Genomic DNA, 20,094 nt, shown 5'->3' on the forward strand with positions numbered 1-20,094 from the left:
TCTGATCTTGTCCATGGACCTTCCTCACCTCCTCTTTATTGCCCCCTCTGAAAGCCCTCTTCTTGTTGTTGAGGAGGATTTTGATGTCCTTAGTCACCCACGGCTTGTTATTTGGGTAACAATGAACAGTCTGAGCTGGAACAATGGAGTCGGTGCAGAAAGTTATGTAGTCTGTAATACACTCAGTTAGCCCATTGATGTCCTCAGCGTGAGGCTCACAGAGTGTCTCCCAGGTGCTCCTCGAAACAGCCCTGTAGTTCCGCTAAGGCCTCCTCTGACCACCTCCTAACGTTCCTCGTGGTCAGAGGTTCCCTCCTCACAATTGGCACATAGCAGGGGGTGAGGTGAATCAGGTTATGATCTGACCTACCAAGTGGGGGGAGGGAGGAGGAGCTGTCTGCAACCTTTAGCATACAGTAGGTCTAGAATTTTTTCTCCCCTGGTCGGACAGTCCACATATTGTCTGAATGTTGGTAGTGTATTGTCCAGTGATACATGGTTGAAGTCACCCGAGATCACAATAAAGGCACTCGAGTGCTGAGTCTGTAACCAGCAGTGTTGGGTAAGTTACTTTAAATTAGTAACTTAGTTACATTACTAGTTACTTCTCTAAAAAAGTAACTCAGTTACTTCAAGTTACTCGTTACTTTCAAAGTAACTAGTTACTAGGGAAAGTAACTTAGGTTTTACTCAGAATTCTCTTGTTAATGTGTTGCTTCCGTAGCTGGATACCCAGCAAGATTGCCAGTCTTCTAGCTTGCTTACTTGCCACAAGTGCACTGAGCCACCTACCAATAGAAAGGAAAAAATAATGTGCACATTTCCACGAGAGAAATCCCACGCCTGGACCGTCGTTGACCGCCGCCATGATTCTAGCCTGCTTTTTACATCCAACACAAAAACTGCAGTCGTGGTGCTTTTGATTGTACGCAGAACTTGGAAATTCTGCCTTCTGAATAGGAAGATGTAGGTAACACCAGACTGCAGATAAGCTGCATACAGTGCTGGACTGGGACAAAAAAATCGTCCCGGGCATTTTGACTAGAGACACGCCCACCACTATAGGAAAAATCATAAAGCCTTTGAATGAAAATAAACACTGTTGTGACAGTGATGTACACTGTTCTGATGGTATGTATGTATCAATCTATCAATTGTTTGTTGTAAGACTCAGATAACTATTTTTTTTTTAAAAGCGAGACATTTTAAATGAGAATAATAAAGAAAAGTATTTCCTTGTGCCCCCCTTTGGTAAATGGTAAATGGACTGGTTCTTATATAGCGCTTTTCTACTCTTCTGGGCACTCAAAGCGCTTTACACAACTTGTGCATTCACCCATTCACACCCATTCGCACAAGCACATTTTTCTAAGTGCTTTCTAAGTAACATTCACACACATTCATACTCCGATGGATGCATCGGAGAGCAATTTGGGGTTAGTATCTTGCCCAAGAATATTTGGCATGCAGACTGCAAACTTTCCCTGTTAATGCCCTACATAGACCCCTGGCAACACTTTGCTAGATCCGCCCCTGCACAGTTACCAGCTGTCAGCTACATAGAAAAGGATCCTGGTGTTATTTGTCTCTCAGAAACAGCTCATAACTTCCCTTCAACTCATTCATGTCACCTAAAAGGTAAACCTGTTTCTCCATCACCTGTTCAGATCTGATGATTCAGTAAGGACATCTCCTGGTTTCATCTTCATGTTTCCCTCTCACCAGATGACCAAACCGATATCATGACCAGCAGCTTTACATCTGTGGCTCCAGCAAACCTCAGCTGATACTAGAAATTAATATTAAATAAATTCTAACAACAGCTGATCAAGCTTAAACGTGCTGCTGTTGTTTAGCGCGACATCCGCTGGTTTCCTCTTTCTGGCGCAAAGTGGGCGATAAATAAACAAGAGAGAAAAGCCGATCAGCTGATCATTGATCAGTTTCATGATTGAAGTAGAAACGGGAGAGAGAGGAGAGAGAAGAAGAGGCAGCTGTGCAGCTTCAGCTTTGTGTCTTTTTCATTGTAGCTGAAGTCCGGGACAAACTGTGTTCCTTTTCACCTCAATACGAAACGCGTAATATTTTCTCAGAATACCAGACGATTCCGTTTTTTAGGGGACGGTTGGCAACTATGAACAAAATAAAGTTCAACATCAGTAACATAGCACCCACCCAGCTGTATAAAAACTCCGTAATGCTAGCTAGCACGCAGTACGAAAAAGTCAGCACACCGAAAATAAACTCCACCTAAACTTGGTTTATATCTGACCCAGATAGACTGCAGGTCATAACTTCTTACCTGTAGTTCAGTTCACCTGACACACGGACCGGCGGCCGCCTCGGGTCTCTCCTCTCGCCTCCCTTTTCCTTCATCCACCTGCTGGCTTCCACCACTTGCTAATGTTATTGAATCTGTGGAAGCTCCGCGATATCCACCACACGAAGTAACGAGTAACGAGCCTATCTAAATCCCAGTAACGAGTAACGCGTTCCTGGTTTTGGCATAATAACTAGTTACCGTGCTCGTTACCACAATAATAACGTAGTTACTGTAACGCGTTACTTAATAACGCGTTAGTCCCAACACTGGTAACCAGGCTATGGCAGAGTGAATAGTGTCAGATGCAACTGTGGGGTTAGCAGAGGGAGGAACATAAACAGCCACCAAGATGACGTGAGAAAATTCCCTGGGTAAATAATACGGCCTGAGTCCAACAGCACACAGTTCAATGTCCGGGCAACAAATCCTTTCTTTGATTGTTATGTTGGCAGGGTTACACCACCGGTTGTTAACTAAAACAGCAAGCCCACCTCCTTTCCGCTTACCACTAGCAATGCTGTCCCTGTCCGCCCAAACAGTGTGGAAGCCTTCGACGGAAGCATTCTCATCGGGAATGTCCTGGTGCATCCATGATTCAATGAAACACATCATGCTACACTCTCCATATTCCTTCTGACTCTGTACCAGTGCTGAGAGCTCGTCGATCTTATTCGATAACGATCGCACATTTCCCATTACGATAGACGGCAGACATGGTTTATACCTCCTCCTCACTTCGAGCCTCCGCTGTCTCACCGTCTCCTTCTTTTTTCTCTTCTGTCCTTGACCTCTGCATCCCCGATGTGTTTTTCTCCAAATTTCAGCTGGTACTCCTGCGGGTCTGGCCAGCGAGCCGGCCGGCATCAGGGCGATCAGCTGATCTCTGGAGTAAACAGTCCGTGCGTGTAGGAGATGTGCCGCGGTCCCGTTCCTTAATAAAAGTAATAGTTCCACGGCCACCAGAAGTACAAAAACTCTCTCAATCCACATGATTGAGTGAAAGATAATAAACAGATGAAAATACAAGTCAGAAAAAAACAAGAACATATGTATACATATACATACATATATACCTGCACATGTCGATACACATGGAAGGTCCATTATGCAGTGACTAGTGACTTATGACATCGTGATTGAGAAGTTGTAGAGTTTAACTGCTGTTGGGATGAATGATCTGTAAAAGCGCTCCTTCCTGCACCGAGGGTGCTTCAGTCTCTGACTAAAGGAGCTGGTCAGCCCACTCACATACTCATGCAGTGGGTGATGTGGGTTGTTAGGAGGGTGGAGGAGGTTATAGCTATAGTGTCTAACTGCAGGCACATTCCATGTAAGATTCTGATTTCCTTATCTGGTAAGGGATGTTCACTCCCTGCCATTTGGGGCTTGCCTATACTTGTATATGGTGAACCATTAAAGGGGTTAACCCTTTAAAACCGGTCGGAGTGGGCACGCTCCGTTTTGCATAACTATTTTTAAATCCAGGTAGAACTGCAACCACTTAAGCTAGCGCAACAATTTTTTTTTGCATATGAAACTGGAGGAGTTGTACTTACATGTTATGCCATCAGCTTGCCCTAGGTCAGTGGTTCCCAAACTTTTTTTGCTGGGCCCATCTTTGTTTTACAAGATGGGCCCAGCACACACACATGCCCATATTTGGATTCCAAACTCCATTGAAATTGGTAACATTTCGTAAACAATTAAACAAATACAAGTAAACTGCAAAAAATTGGAAGGAAGTTGGTTTGGAAAAATATTTGGTGATGCTTCATCTCCTGCTTTGCGTTTGTGTGGGAGCCCCGTCAAAAACCTATCCATTATGCTAGCAGTGTCGAAGCTTTCTTTCTTTTTTTTTTAATTCCATGCCCCCCCTGCAATGACTCTGCGCCCCCCCAGGGGGCGGGCCCCACACTTTGTCCTTCCACATACAGATTTGCTAAAATTGCATAAAAATCACTTGCAGCAACAAAAACATAATATTCCAGAAACAGGTTTTGGCGATCCGATCAGCTGTTCGTAACACTTGCTACATTGGAAGAGACATCAGCGCGAACTATCACATGACCCCCATTACCTGTTGGAAACCGGAAGTGATGTCATTTTTTTGTTTTTTACCTTCAGGCTAAAGGCTTAACTTGAAATAAGCCTTCACTGGTATTTATAAGTTATGTTTGACTTTATGACTTTCTGTATCATTTCTGGGATGCTTAGAACTCAAAATGCACTGCTGGAAATAGTTTATTTTGATGCATATGCTGTTTTTTTGCAAATTTGCATTAAAATATTTATTTTTGTTTGTCCTGCAGTATATAAAAATTGGTGTATTTCAAGAATAAAACTATGAAGACACTCAAAATAAATTTCCTGTGGTGAGTTTGTGCAACATTTTTGTATTAACAGTTTTGAGGGATAAACCTCTTAAATTTCTCTAAGTAGAAATATATGTTAAAAAAATGTTTGAAGTTTATTGCACTTTTTTGCAATTTATGCAATTACTATGCACTTAATGCATACATTTTATTATAATTTGGGCTATAATGTTTGTATTGATGTATAGCAACTTGAAATGCTCCCAGAAATGGCACTTCAGCATGTAAAAATATAATATACGCTCTGGCAGACTTGGTTCTATGGTAGGTCTTAAAGGTTAAGTCATATACAGGCGTGGGGAGATGACCCTTTGATAACTAGGGATGTGGTTAAACAGTTGTAAGCATATAATGTGTGGCAGGAAGTCACATATACAGGGACACACACACACACACACACATACACACACTCACTGACATGTTCACACGTGCATACACACACAGTGCTTTAGCTTTTATGACCATAAAGGGTACACTTTGAGGAAGGGTACACTTAGACTTAGAGCTTTTTATTGTCTTTGTGCAGTTTCTTGCACAGCGAAATTGAGTATCTGGACCAAAGAGGTGCAAAAGTAAAGGAAAGAAAACATTATAGAATGAGGGGGGGGGGGGGGGGGGGGGGGGGAAGCAATATACAGTGGGATGTAAAAGTTTGGGCAACCTTGTTAATAGTCATTATTTTCCTGTATAAATCGTTGGTTGTTACAATAAAAAAATGTCAGTTACATATATCATATAGGAGACACACACAGTGATATTTGAGAAGTGAAATGAAGTTTATTGGATTTACAGAAAGTGTGCAATAATTATTAAAACAAAATCAGGCAGGTGCATAAATTTGGACACCACAAAAAAAGACATCAATAGAAATCAATATTTAGTAGATCCGCCTTTTGCAGAAATTACAGCCTCTAAATGCTTCCTGTAGGTTCCAATGAGAGTCTGGATTGTGGTTGAAGGTATTCTCGACCATTCCTCTTTACAAAACATCTCTAGTTCATTCAGTTTTGATGACTTCCGAGCATGGACAGCTCTCTTTAACTCACACCACAGATTTTCAATAATATTCAGGTTTGCGGACTGAGATGGTTGTCCAGGACGTTGCACTTGTTCCTCTGCATGAATGCCTTAGTGGATTTTGAGCAGTGTTTCGGGTCGTTGTCTTGTTGAAAGATCCAGCCCCGGCGCAGCTTCAGCTTTGTCACTGATTCCTGGACATTGGTCTCCAGAATCTGCTGATACTTAGTGGAATCCATGTGTCCCTCAACTTTGACAAGATTCCCAGTCCCTGCACTGGCCACACAGCCCCACAGCATGATGGAACCAGCACCATATTTTACTGTAGGTAGCAGGTGTTGTTCTTGGAATGCTGTGTTCTTTTTCCTCCATGCATAACGCCCCTTGTTATGCCCAAATAACTCAAATTTAGTTTCATCAGTCCACAGCACCTTATTCCAGAATGAAGCCGGCTTGTCCAAATGTGCTTTAGCATACCTCGAGCGGCTCTGTTTGTGCTGTGGGCGGAGAAAAGGCTTCCTCTGCATCACTCTCACATACAGCATCTCCTTGTGTAAAGTGCGCCGAATGGTTGACCGATGCACAGCAACTCCATCTGCTGCAAGATGATGTTGTAGGCTTTTTGGTGCTGGTCTGTGGGTTGACTCTGACTGTTCTCACCATTTGTCGCTTCTGTCTAGCCGAGATTTTTCTTGGTCTGCCACTTCGAGCCTTAACTTGAACTGAGCCTGTGGTCTTCCATTTTCTCAATATGCTCCTAACTGTGGAAAAAGACAGCTTAAATCTCAAAGACAGCTTTCTGTATCCTAAGCCATGGTGGTGAACAATGTTTGTCTTCAGGTCATTTCAGGTCTTCAGGTCCCAACTTGGCAAAAGAGATTTCTGTACCAGGAGGAAATGATGAAGTAGATTCTACTTCTTGTAAATGTAGCTCAATGTTTCTTGGTGGAGTCTGTGAGAGTGACATTGTAGAAGTGGTGAGCAAATTCAAGAGTAAAAAATCCATGGACTGTGACGACCTTGACATGTTGTTAATTAAAGAAGTTCTTCATAGTGTCCTTCAACCGTTAGCATATATTTGTAAGAAATCATTTCAAACTGGAATTTTTCCAGATAAAATGAAAATTGCCAAAGTGATCCCACTATATAAAACTGGTGATAAAAAGATTGTGTCAAACTATAGACCGGTATCTTTACTGCCTCAGTTTTCAAAGATTCTTGAAAAACTATTTGCAAACAAACTAGATTCTTTCATTGATAAATATGATTTATTGAATGATCATCAGTATGGGTTCAGAAGAAATCGCTCAACATCTCTAGCTGTGATGGAATTTATTGAAAATATTGCAACGGCTGTGGATGAAAGACAGTTTGGAATAGGTGTGTTCATTGATTTACGTAAAGCCTTTGATACGATAGATCATTCTTTACTTTTACAGAAGGGTGAAAGGTATGGTTTAAGAGGTGTTGTACAATTTTGGTTAAATAGTTACTTAAATAATAGGTTCCAATATGTGAGTATAAATAACATGAAATCTAAACTTAGAAAAGTAACTTGTGGAGTTCCGCAAGGATCTGTTTTGGGACCTAAGTTATTTTTACTTTATATAAATGATATTTGTACAGCCAGTGATACTTTAAAATATGTGATGTTTGCTGATGATACAAACTTATTTTGCTCTGGAAAAGACATAAAGAAATTACTGAAAACAGTGGAAACAGAACTCATGAAGTTAAATAGATGGTTTGTATCTAATAAGCTATCATTGAATGAAAGTAAAACAAAGTTTATGTTATTTGGAGGTAGTAAAAGTAATATTAAAGTAAAATTGAATTTAAATAATGTTGAAATTGAAAGAGTATATGAGACAAAATTTTTAGGAGTAATTATTGATGATAAACTTTGTTGGAAGCCCCACATAGAACATGTGAAACGGAAATTATCCAAGTCTATTTCTATTCTTTATAAAACAAGAGATTTTTTGAATAAGAACTGCCTTTATTTATTGTATACTTCCCTTTGTTTGCCTTATATGACCTACTGTGCAGAAATTTGGGGGAACACATACAAAACATATTTGGATTCAATATTTAAATTGCAAAAAAGAGCTATTAGAATAATAAATAAAGTTGGATATAGGGAGTCCACCAACCAGTTTTTTGTAGGATCATCTATGTTAAAATTCATGGACATTATATATTCGAAAACTTTAGAAATGATATATCGTGTGATAAAAAAGAATGTTCCAATTTGTATTTTAAGTATGTTTCAACTAAGAGATGGAAAATATGATCTGAGGGGGTCTTATAAGTTTGAAATACCTAAAGTGAGAACCAATGTTAAGTATAGATGTGTGTCGGTTTTGGGAGTGAAATTATGGAATGAACTTAATGATGAACTGAGGATGTGCTTTTCTTTGTTATTCTTCAGGAAGATTTTAAAAATTTGTATTATACAAGGTTATAGAAATTTGGTTTGTTAAATTTTTTTGGTGTGTTGATTTAATTTCTTGATTTATCATTGATTTCTTTCAAACTGTTATACAACTTATTTATCAATGCTATTTATTTTCTTGGTTAAGGATTTGATTATTTCTATGGGGGCAAGGGATAGGATAAGTATAAGCCACAAGGCTTCAGCCTATTCCTTTTTCGGTTACTGTTTGAGTACTTTTATGTAAAATTATAATCTGTGGTTGTTGTTGTTGACTGAAATAAAAATTCAAATTCAAATTCAAATTCAATTCATTTGAGAGTTGTTTTGAGACCCCCATGTTGCTACTCTTCAGAGGAAATTAAAAGAGGAGGGAAACTTACAACTGACGCCCTTAAATACTCTTTCTCATTATTGGATTCACCTGTGCATGCAGGTCAGGGGTCACTGAGCCAAGCCAATTTGAGTTCCAATAATTAGTTCTAAAGGTTTTGGAATCAATAAAATGACAACAATTTGTGCACCTGCCTGATTTTGTTTAAACAATTATTCACCAGTGTGTGAATGTGTGTGTGAATGGGTGAATGACTGGATATGTAAAGCGCTTTGGGGTCCTTAGGGACTAGTAAAAGCGCTATATAAATACAGGCCATTTACCATTTACCATTCAAGCAACTTAAAGAAGTCCAGACGCTTTTCTTTGCAAACTCCTTTGACTGCCCAAACTTTTGCATCCCACTGTATATTTATACATATATGTGAGCGAACTATATACATGATGTATGCATATACCCTGCAAAGGTCGCCAGTCTGTCACAGGGCTACCACATAGACAACCAATTGCACATACATTCACTACCCCATTCACACCTATTGCCCTAACCACAGTAACTGCATGTCTGTGGACTGTGGGAGGAAGCCGGAGTATCTAAAGAGAAGCCACACAAACACAGGGAGAACATGCAAACTCGACACAGAAAGACCTAGGCCTGATGGTGGAAGTGAACTCAGGACCTTCTTGCTGTGAAGCAACGGTGCTAGCCATTGAAGTTCAAATAAATATTACATTATAGTTTTGGAAAAACTTGCTTCATTTGTACATTTGTTTATTATTTCCCAGTTTTCATACATTTCCTTATTTTGTTATGTTAAAAAAAACAGGTAAAATGAGTTGCAGAAGAAGTTAGCTCCATTGAGCCAACTTCTAGTTGAGACTGATAAGGTTCTCTCATCTGCTGACCTTGAAAGAGTGATTTATTAGTGATTAGCAGTGTTGGGACTAACCCGTTATTAAGTAACGCGTTACAGTAACTATGTTATTATTGTGGTAACGAGCACGGTAACTAGTTATTATGCCAAAATCAGGAACGCGTTAGTCGTTACTGGGATTTAGATAGGCTTGTTATTCGTTACTTCGTGTGGTGGCTATCGCGGAGCTTCCACAGATTCAGTAACATTAGCAAGTGGTGGCGGCCAGCAGGTGGATGAAGGAAGGGGAGGCAGGAGGAGCAGAGACCCGAGGCCGCCGGTCCGAGTGTCAGGTGAACTGAACTTCAGGTGAGAACTTATGACTGCAGTCTATCTGGGTCAGATATAAACCAAGTTTAGGTGGAGTTTATTTTCGCTATGCTGACTTTTTTGTACTGGGTACTAGCTAGCATGACAGAGTTTCTATACAGCTGGGTGGGTGCTATGATGTTACTGATGTTCAACTTTATTTTATTCATAAGGTTAATTATTAGAGTTGCCAATCACCCCGTAAAAAACGAAATCGTCTCGTATTCAGAGAAAATATTACGCGTTTCGTGTTGAGGTGAAAAGGAACGCAATTTGTCCCGTACTAAAGCTAGAATGAAAAAGACACAAAGCTGGAGCTGCACAGCTGCCTCTTCTCTCATTCTCTCCCCCTCCCTCTCCTGTTTCTACTCATGAAACTGATCAATGATCAGCTGATGTAGCTGACAGCTGGTAACTGTGCAGGGGCGGGTCTAGCAAAGTGTTGCCAGGGAGCCAGGTAGGGCGTTAACAGGGAAATGGGGGCGCAAAGAAATACTTTTCTTTCTTATTCTCATTTAAAATATCTAGCTTTTAAAAAATACTTATCTGAATCTTACAACAAACGATTGATAGATTGATACATATATACCATCAAAACAGTGTACATCACTGTCACAGCAGCGTTTGTTTTCATTCAAAGGCTTTATGATTTTTCCTATAATGGTGGGCCGGTCTCTAGTCAAAATGCGCGGGCCGATTTTTTGTCCCAGTCCAGCCCTGTATGCAGCTCATCTGCAGTCTGGTGTTACCTACATCTTCCTATTCGGAAGGCAGAATTTTCAATTTCTGAGTACAATAGAAAGCACCACGACTGCAGTTTTCAGTTGGATGTAAAAAGCGCACATGACGCTGTGACGTAGGCTAGAATCATGGCGGGGGTCAATGACGGTCCAGGCGTGGGATTTCTCTTGTGGAAATATGCACATTATCTTATCCTTTCTATTGGTAGGTGGCACAGTGCACTTGTGGCAAGTAAGCAAGCTAGAAGACAATCTTGCTGGGTTTCCAGTTACAGAAGCAACACATTAATAAGAGAATTCTGAGTAAAACCAAAGTTACTTTCCCTAGTAACTAGATACTTTGAAAGTAACGAGTAACTTGAAGTAACTGAGTTACTTTTGATAGAAGTAACTAGTAATGTAACTAAGTTACTAATTTAAAGTAACTTACCCAACACTGGTGATTAGTGATGTATTCCTTCATTTCATCCAGGTTCAATTATTGTGGTAGCATTTATTTTGGAACTAGCCAGTCTCTGCTTTCTTGTTCAAAGTGCAGCACACATAAACAAGACCATACTTGTCCATTTTTGGCTTTCAGTAAATTTCAGAATTGGGTTTATATTTTTATATTGATCTTTTCTAAGATTTCTTTTTTTGTTTTTAAGTCACTTAATGAATTAGTACACTCATTTCTACAGCACTTTGGACAACCTATGTTGGTGTTCTGGTATGGTCTAAATAAACTGACTTGACTATCTGTGAAGCTGATTGAAACTTTAAAGAAGTTTATTCAGATCTTTGAATGATATATTGATGTGGAGATTGTGGCTGAGAAAATCAGCCGAAAAAGGAGTGGAACTTAACAGATAACCAAAAAGAAGATTGCATTGTTTCATGTAACATTTTTTATTTTAGTATGATGAAAATGTCAGACTTTCATTCATTTATATTTGCATTCATTTTTGAGGATTTACTGTTTATTACTTAGGATCCAATAGCTGGTTCTGGACGATAATTTGATCATGATTACATCCACAAATGCTTCGAAAAAACTCTGCTGCTATGAAACATTACAGTTATGTTATACGTGACCGTACGTGCTATATTCAATACTTTTAGAGTTTAAAGACACAGTAACCATTACTAAACAGTACACGGTTTAGGTTTTTTTTGTTTCGTTCTTTTTTTCTTGTTCAATTGTATACATCGCTGTTTTGTTAGGTAGACAAAGAGAGAACATATTTACTTACAGAGCTTTGTTGGAGGCTTTGACCACTGGCAGCAGCCTCAGAAGAGCCTCCTCTGAAGCAGAGTATTTCTGCAGGTCAAACACATCCAGATCTTTTTCGGATGACAGTAAGATGAAGACCAGAGCTGACCACTGAGCAGGAGACAGTTTATCTGTGGACAGACTTCTTGATCTGATGGACTGTTGGATCTCCTCCACTAGAGAACGATCATTCAGTTCATTCAGACAGTGGAACAGATTAATGCTTTTCTCTGCAGACAGATTCTCACTGAGCTTCTTCTTAATGTACTGGACTGTTTTCTTATTGGTCTGTGAGCTACTTCCTGTCTGTGTCAGCAGACCTCGTAGGAGACTCTGATTGGTGTCCAGTGAAAGACCCAGGAGGAAGCGGAGGAACAAGTCCAGGTGTCCATTTGGACTCTGTAAGGCCTTGTTCACAGCACTCTGGTGGAGAGAATTTACATTGTTTTTCTTTTCAAATAATTTAGATTTCTTAGAGGTTGTTTGTTGTTCTTCCAGCAGATTGTCTCCAGACTTGATGAAGCTCATATGGACATGAAGAGCAGCCAGAAACTCCTGAACACTCAGATGGATGAAGCAGAACACCTTGTCCTGGTACAGTCCTCTCTCCTCTTTAAAGATCTGTGTGAACACTCCTGAGTACACTGAGGCTGTTCTGATATCGATGCCACACTCTGTCAGGTCTGATTCATAGAAGATCAGGTTTCCCTTCTGCAGCTGATCAAAAGCCAGTTTTCCCAGAGACTCAATCATCTTCCTGCTCTCTGGACTCCAGTGTGGATCTGTCTCAGCTCCTCCATCATACTTGACCTTCTTCGCTTTAGCCTGAACCACCAAGAAGTGGATGTACATCTCAGTCAGAGTCTTGGGCAGTTGTACTCTCTTTCTCATTTTTAACACATCCTCCAGAACTGTAGCAGTGATCCAGCAGAAGACTGGGATGTGGCACATGATGTGGAGGCTTGGTGATGTCTTGATGTGGGAGATGATCCCGCTGGCCTGCTCCTCATCTCTGAATCTCTTCCTGAAGTACTCCTCCTTCTGTGGGTCAGTGAACCCTCTGACCTCTGTCACCATAGAAACACACTGTGGAGGGATCTGATTGGCTGCTGCAGGTCGTGTGGTTATCCAGAGGTGAGCAGAAGAAAGCAGTTTCCCCCTGATGAGGTTTATCAGCAGCACTTCCACTGAGGTGGACTTTCTAGGGTCAGTTAGGATTGTAGTTTTGTGGAAGTCCAGAGGAAGTCGACACTCATCCAGACCATCAAAGATGAACACAACCTGGAAGTCTTCAAAGCTGCAGATTTCTGCTTCTTTGGTTTCAGTAAAGAAGTGATGAACAAGTTCCACCAAGCTGAACTTTTCCTCTTTCAGCACATTCAGCTCTCTGAAAGTGAATGGAAATATGAACTGGATGTCCTGGTTGGCTTTGTCTTCAGCCCAGTCAAGACTGAACTTCTGGGTCAGTACCGTTTTCCCAATGCCAGCCACTCCCTTTGTCAGCACTGTTCTGATTGGTTCATCTCTTCCAGGTGAGGCTTTAAAGATGTCTTCTTGTCTGATGGTTGTTTCTGGTCTGTCTGGTTTCCTGGATGCTGTTTCAATCTGTCTGACCTCATGTTCATCATTGACCTCTGCAGTCCCTCCCTCTGTGATGTAGACCTCTGTGTAGATCTGATTCAGAAGGGTTGGGTTTCCTGCTTTAGCGATCCCCTCAAACACACACTGGAACTTCTTCTTCAGATTAGACTTGAGTTTAAGCTGACACTTTTGAAGAACCTCTGAAATAGAAACATTAGATAAGATGATTAGTCTGTTGCAATTCATACAGTGTTACGAACCATTTCTTTTTCTATTTTTTGCATCTCTATTATAACTTTCACTTTCATTTCATCAGATATTCGGGTAATTTCATTTCAGACAAAATGGACCTTCTGCTCGACCATAACTGATGTGCATAATGATTTTATGGGACGTCTGGACACATTTAAAATGTTAGATATGTCAAAGACTTACATAGTTTTTTTAATTGTCTGTTGGTTTTCAGCATATTTTCCCCACAGTGAAATTATAGGAAATGTTTTAACAATAATACCTCATAAACAATTACATTGTAACTTCTATTTCTTGAGATAATGTGATTGTGGAGATTGTGGAGATCACGGGAGGAAGCCTGTGTACCCGGAGAGAACCTACGCAAACATGGGGAGAACATGCAAACTCCACACAGAAAGACCCCGGCCTATACTTAGGGTCATTGTCATTTTGGAAGTTTGACCTTCAGCTTAATCTGATTTTGTTTTTGCATATTTGCCACATTGAAGAAATTTAAGTATTAGTCAAAGATAACACAAGTTAACACGAAATGCAGTTTCTAAAAGAAGGCATTTATTATTAATGGGGAAAAAACTGAAACTTACATCGCTCTGTGTGAAAACGTAATTGCCCCATCAACCTTAGAAACTGGGTGGGTCACCCTTAGCAGCAACAACTGGAGTTAAGACTTTGTAAGACTTTGTGATAACTGATAAGTCTTTTACATTGCTGGAAAGGAATTTTGACCCACTCATCTTTGCAGAATTGTTGTAATTCAGCCACATTGGAGGGTTTTCGAGCATGAACTGCCTTTTTTTTTTTTTGCCTGTCCCATTTGGTTCTTAAGCCGTCAGAATTGTTGTCTGAAGACCAACAAGGATACCAAATGGATTTATTTTGCCAAATGGATCATCATGGCATTGCCGTATTGGTCCATTTGATCAAACTTTGTTATTATTATTTATTTTATTTTCAGTTGTTACAGATGGGACAGACATGACTGGGGGATAGGAAAGGGAGAAAGAAAGAGAGGAAGGAAAAGAAAAACAGAAGGGAAAAGGGACAGTGAGAAAGGGCACTTACAAAGACAAAGAGAAAGAAAAAAAAATCTCCTGGATCACCTGTTGAGAGAAAAAGGAGAAGACAAGCAAAAAAAAAAACAAAGCAACATACTGAACACAACACCATCACGTTAATCTAGCTAAGTGTGAACAGCAGTAAATACTAAATATTGAAAGTTGTTGTGCAGCACGCAGAACAGACAGCGCACAATGTGCTTTGAAGTAGCAGCTAAGAAAGGTGTAGTTTATGTCTACGAACAGTGAACACCCGTGTGCACACCTGTGTGGATCAACGCGCTTGTATACAAAAGGTTTCCCCATGTAACGGTCTGCTAGAGGGTGTGGAGGCCCATAGCCCCGTCCCCCAGGGCATGAAGCAGGCATGGAGGAGATCCAGGCTCCAGACATCCAGAGGCCCCAGAGTGTGAGAGCCCAAGGAGTACCACCGGAGGGGCATCCGTGCCACCTTCCTGGGAAGGGCTGAGGAGATGCCCAGACGAGGGGGTCACCCAGTAGCCACGGAGCAGAAGCCAGAGGGGGCTGCACCGGCGTGCCCGCCGGCTCTGCCGGCAGCCAGCTGTGCCAGAGTGAACCGAGTTGCAGGCCCCGAGGCCGGAGGCCCGAGGGCCCCCTTTGCCCCGGAAGAGGCCTGACCGAGCGACAGGCACCAGGCCCCGCCAAGTAGCCACCGGGAGTGAGCTGGTGCATACCTGAGCGCCCAGCCCCGGACACCAAGAACCACCAATGCACCAACCCCTGAGGGCATCAGTTACCAGCAGGGAGTGTGGTGAGGGGAGATAGGCCTCCACACTTGGAGGGCCTGGCTGCTGAGTGACCCCTCATCTGGGACTCTCCTCAGCTCTTTCTGGGATAGTGGCGCGGCTGCCCCTCTGTTGGTCTTCCTTGGTCTCTTGTGTTCTGGGGGCCTCTGGATGTCTGGAGTTTTGATCTCCTCCATACCTGCTTCATGCCCTGGAGGACGGGGCAGTGGCCCCCCACACCCTCTAGCAGATCATTACATTAAGGAACCTTTTAAAAACAAGCGCGTTCATGCTCACAGGTGTACACACGGGTGATCACACACAAACTACACCCTTTTGGGCTCCTACCTCAAAGCACACTGTGTGCTGTGGATCTCACGTGCTGCACCATAATGTTTAATATTTAGTATTTACTGTCATATTCCCATATATCATTGTGATCTTGTTTATTACTCTCGTTTTCTTCTGCTTGTTTTCTTTTTTCTTTCTCAACAGGTGATCCAGGTGATCGATATGTATTTTTTTTGTCTGCTTATTCTGTTGGGGTTTTTTTTTGCCCTTTTCCCCGTCCCTCTTCTCAGGTTTTTTTTTTTTTTTTTTTTTTTCCCTCTTTCTTTCTCCCCTTTCTTTCCACCAGTCAAGTCTGTCCCGTATTCAGCAAGTGAAAATAAAATAAACAATAAAAGGTAAATCAGATGGACCATTACAGCAAGGCTGGGATGGTCCATTTGGTAAAGTAAATCCGTTGGGCATCTTTCTTCGCCTTTAGACAATAATTCTGATGGCAAAAGAACCAAACGGGACAGGTTAAAAAAAAAAGAAAAAAAAAAAAAAAAAAGGAGGGCCTGGGAGATGAACTGCCTTTTTAAGGTCATGCCACATTATCTCAATCAGATTCAGGTTGGAACTTTGACTAGGCGACTTCAAAGTCATTCTCCTGCTGCAAAATCTGAATGTTTCAGCTTGAGGTCACGGACAGATGGCTGGACATTCTCCTTTAGGATGTCTTAGAAGACAGCAGAATTCATGGTTCAATTTACGACAGCAAGTCACCCAGGTCCTGAGGCAGCAAAAGCCCCGGACTTGAGAATCAGCAGCAGAAATCTGGGACTCACCACCATTTGTTCTTAGAACTTAAGAAGCTTCTCGGATGAGAGGTGAAACCTCTTCAGGAAACTTTGACCTAGAAACAATGAACTGGAAGACTGAGAACCTTCACAGACATCTTCTTCGTATGCTTTAAAAGATTGTAGCATTGGGCTGCAGTATATAACAAAATTGCCTTTTGTAAAGTGTGTTCTTAATACTAAATACCGTGGCTCCCATGAAGAAGACAGCTTCAAAAGTACTTGACTCCCTGGTATAACACTCAAACACGCTCCTTAAAGCAGGTAACTTGTAAAGAACAGAGGAAATGGTATTTCACTAATTTAAAACTTCTTAATTTAGCCTTCAGGGAGAGTTTGTTTCTTGAGAAAAAAAAAAGCCCTCCTTCAAGGAATTTATTACTGATGGAAATCTAGAAAAAAAACTTTGTTTCCCTAGGGTAGCCATGACTATAACCAGGCTGACATTCACTCATCTCTGTGCCTGTTCTGCTAGACCTCAGTGCAGGTTTCAGTACTGTTGACCACATCTGTCAGGGTCTGTGTGCAGGTGGGAAGAAAAGGACCTGAAATTCAGACTCAAATACTGAGGCAAAACTAACTTAACTAAGCTTGAGCATACAAAATAAACTAAGCAGGCAGAACACACAGCGGGAGATTGCGACACTAACACCGAGTCCAAAAACAAAACGTCCACATAAACACTGGAGGACAGGGAGCAGTTCACAAAGAGTGTAGGGGACCGACCCAGAGGGTGACGGGACAACAATCTATAATTCAAAAGTTCAGGGGCCCAACCCGGAGGTCGACAGCACTGAAGTCCATGACTGAACAGTTCAGGGGGCCGGTCACGTGGAAAGTGGCGGCAACTCAACAGTTCAGTGGAGCCAGTGGCGGCGACTGAGCAGGTCCTGAGGCTGGAAAAGCTCTCCAGAACCAACAGCTGACGTGGCATGAGGCTGGACGGGCTCTACAGAACCCCCAGCTGAAGTGGCATTAGGCTGGATGGGCTCCTCGGAACCCTCAGCAGGAACAGACAAAGAGCCAGCAGGTACAGAGAACCCTGGATGATGTGGTGCTAACTGTAGCTGCAAAGGGCACGCAGCCGGCTCAGGATGCAGTGGCTTGGGCTGTGCAACGCAAACAGTCTGTCTGGGCTATTAGCGAGATGCAGTCCCCTGCTGGCTGGATTCACTCACCAGAGATTCCAGCAGAGGATGGAAGTGGCTGAACAGGTGGCTGAGCAGGTGACTGAGCTTGTAAATGAGCTAATGAGTGAACTGGTAGCAGAACTGATGCCTGAGCTGAAGGCTGAGCAGAAAACTGAGCAAGTAACAGAACTGACAACAAAGCAAGAGACTGAGCAATAGAAGTAAGGGTTGTAGTAATGGTTGTTATGATGAAAGTTCAGATGGTGGTTGTGGTGGTTGCTGAGCTAGTTCTTCTGAGCCTCCCGAACATCGGAAAAACTGCTGGATGAGCTCACCTGAGCCTCCAGGGGAGACGGGAACAGGTGCAAGCACCTGCTGGACACTAGCCACTCCCACCCGAGGAGTAGGTACGGGTGCAGAGGTAGGCCGTGTCCTGGCTGACCTCACCCTGGGGACCAGCATGGATGCAAAGGCAGAAAGGACACCAGTCACTCCCACCCGAGGAGTAGGTGCGGGTGCAGAAGTAGACTGGTTCACGGCCACAATCACCCTGGAAGCCGGAACAGACAACGGCTGGGCAGCTGATGGCCCCACTCGAGCAGCTGATACGGGTGCAGGCACTGACAGAGCCTGAACACTTGGGTGGAGTGTGGAAAAAAACAGTCCCTTTCACTCACCAACTTGCTCAGCGAGCATAGAGCAATGGCGGTGTGAGCTCCGTTTTCTAAGGGAAGAGGGAGAGAGGTGAGCCAGTCAGTGTACAGTTCAGAAATAAACTGTAATGTCCATGAGTGTTGGCAGTGCAGTTATCCTCCGATCAGGGTGGAGTTAGGGTGTGTTTGACAGCCTGTGGGTAAAAACTTCTATTAAGTCTGTTTATCGTTGACCTGATGGACCTGTAGCGTTTACCAGAGGGAAGGGTGGGAAAAGTGAATGTCCACGGTGCGAGGGGTTCTTGATGATGATAGTGGCTTTCTGCTGAAGTCTGCCAGTATAGATGTTTCTGGGGGGACTTAGTGAAGTGCCAATTGCCCGCTCAGCTGCCCTCAACACCCGCTGCAGTTTCCTCTTGCCCTCCACGGTGCAGCAGTTGAACCAGAGTGTGCAGCAGTAGGTCAGAAAGGTCTCGATGGAGAGGTAAAATTTATTAGCAGTTTCCTGAGAAAGTACAGCCTTTGTTGTGCTTTCCCTACCTGGTGGAAAATGTTTGTGGACCAGGTAAGGTTGGCCTCTGCACATAGCACATGAAAAAAAACTCTTAATACACCAAAGAAGCACATGACAGGCAACAGGGATGGGTAAAGGGTGAGAGACGATGTAGACAGTACATCCAGTCCTGCGGGCTATGCGCTGGTCTCCATGATCCACCGTCAGTATCGGAAGGGAATAAGCGTCGAAGGCGTTTGGAGGGGGAGGGTGGATGAGTGTACATCAGCATGTGTATATATATGTCTGTGTGTGTGTGTGTGTCCAGAGTTCAACTGAGACAGTGTCCTTCACCCTGCCAGGCTAAGTAAACAGTCTTCCAGCCAACCCAGGTGGCCTTGCATAGAATGGGAGGAACAGTCCAAACACAGTCCATATCAGGGTGATTTTGTTCAGTTCCAGCCTTGAGACCACAGCTGGTGCCGAAGGGATAGCCGCATTATGATGGTGTTTTTTTCTTTAGTGCGAACAACTCATGAGAATTTCAAAGCTGTTCTAACAGTCCACACTGGTCTCTCAATCTCCCGTTGGAGAGCCGTGAGCTTCTCCATGATGTTATCAACCTTACGGTCCGTGATGTTGTCATTCTTGTGCTCAAAGAGCCAATTCTGAGAACTCACGACCGCAGTGAGCTTCTCCAAGATGTAATCCAGTTTGCACTCAGAGGTCTTATTCTGAGTATTCACGGCAGCCGTAAGCTTCTCCAAGATCCTATCCGTGCTGCACTCAATGAGACCATTTTGAGAAACTCACGCCTCGTTCCATCGTTTCAATCCCAGCGGGCTGCTTTGTGCGGGTTTGAACAGCCGGTTCCGCTTCATTAATTCTTCGATAAGCCAGGGCCAAGCCAGCTCCGATCAGCAAGAACTCCATTATCATGGTTCCGAATAGTTAGATATCTTCATCGTCTTCGATTGACAGTCTGGCCAGGCACACGATCTTCCAGTTCTGCCACCCGTCCATCGTGTATCTGGCAGGGAAAGTACATCCAGGACACTTCGGCTCACCCGAGCCCAGACTTCTGGTTGAGAAAAGGGTGTCAACTGCATTCAGGGACCAGTTGATCAAATCTATAATTCCTCTTTTAGGTTTTAGAGAACAGACTGTGAGAGAGTGTTCCAGGGAAAAGTAATACAAAAAACACCAGACTAGACATCGACACAAGAGGCTAAGCAAGGAAGCTAGGGGAGAGGAGGAGGAGGAGAGGAGAAAAGTGTGCCTGCCTTCATCAAGAGCAAAAAGAGAAGACACAATAAAGTGTTAAAATAATTATTATTTTTGATTTTCCTTAATTTATGC

General features: G+C 42.6%; 1 protein-coding gene across 1 annotated transcript in view; it reads right to left on the minus strand.

Moving 5' to 3' along the window:
- Positions 1-19,674, minus strand: part of LOC134643595 (NACHT, LRR and PYD domains-containing protein 12-like) — a 40,523-nt gene extending 20,849 nt beyond the window's left edge. The window contains exons 1-4 of the mRNA XM_065472005.1: positions 19,549-19,674; positions 18,499-18,714; positions 17,925-18,219; positions 11,676-13,476 (exon numbers count right to left, since the gene is read on the minus strand). Of these exons, the coding sequence (XP_065328077.1) occupies positions 11,676-13,476; positions 17,925-18,219; positions 18,499-18,714; positions 19,549-19,674 (2,438 nt within the window). The remainder of the gene's footprint in view (positions 1-11,675; positions 13,477-17,924; positions 18,220-18,498; positions 18,715-19,548) is intronic.
- Positions 19,675-20,094: the final 420 nt, after the last annotated feature.

The sequence above is a fragment of the Pelmatolapia mariae genome, linkage group LG15 (genome assembly GCF_036321145.2).
Source record: "Pelmatolapia mariae isolate MD_Pm_ZW linkage group LG15, Pm_UMD_F_2, whole genome shotgun sequence".
In the NCBI taxonomy this organism is placed as follows: Eukaryota; Metazoa; Chordata; class Actinopteri; order Cichliformes; family Cichlidae; genus Pelmatolapia; species Pelmatolapia mariae.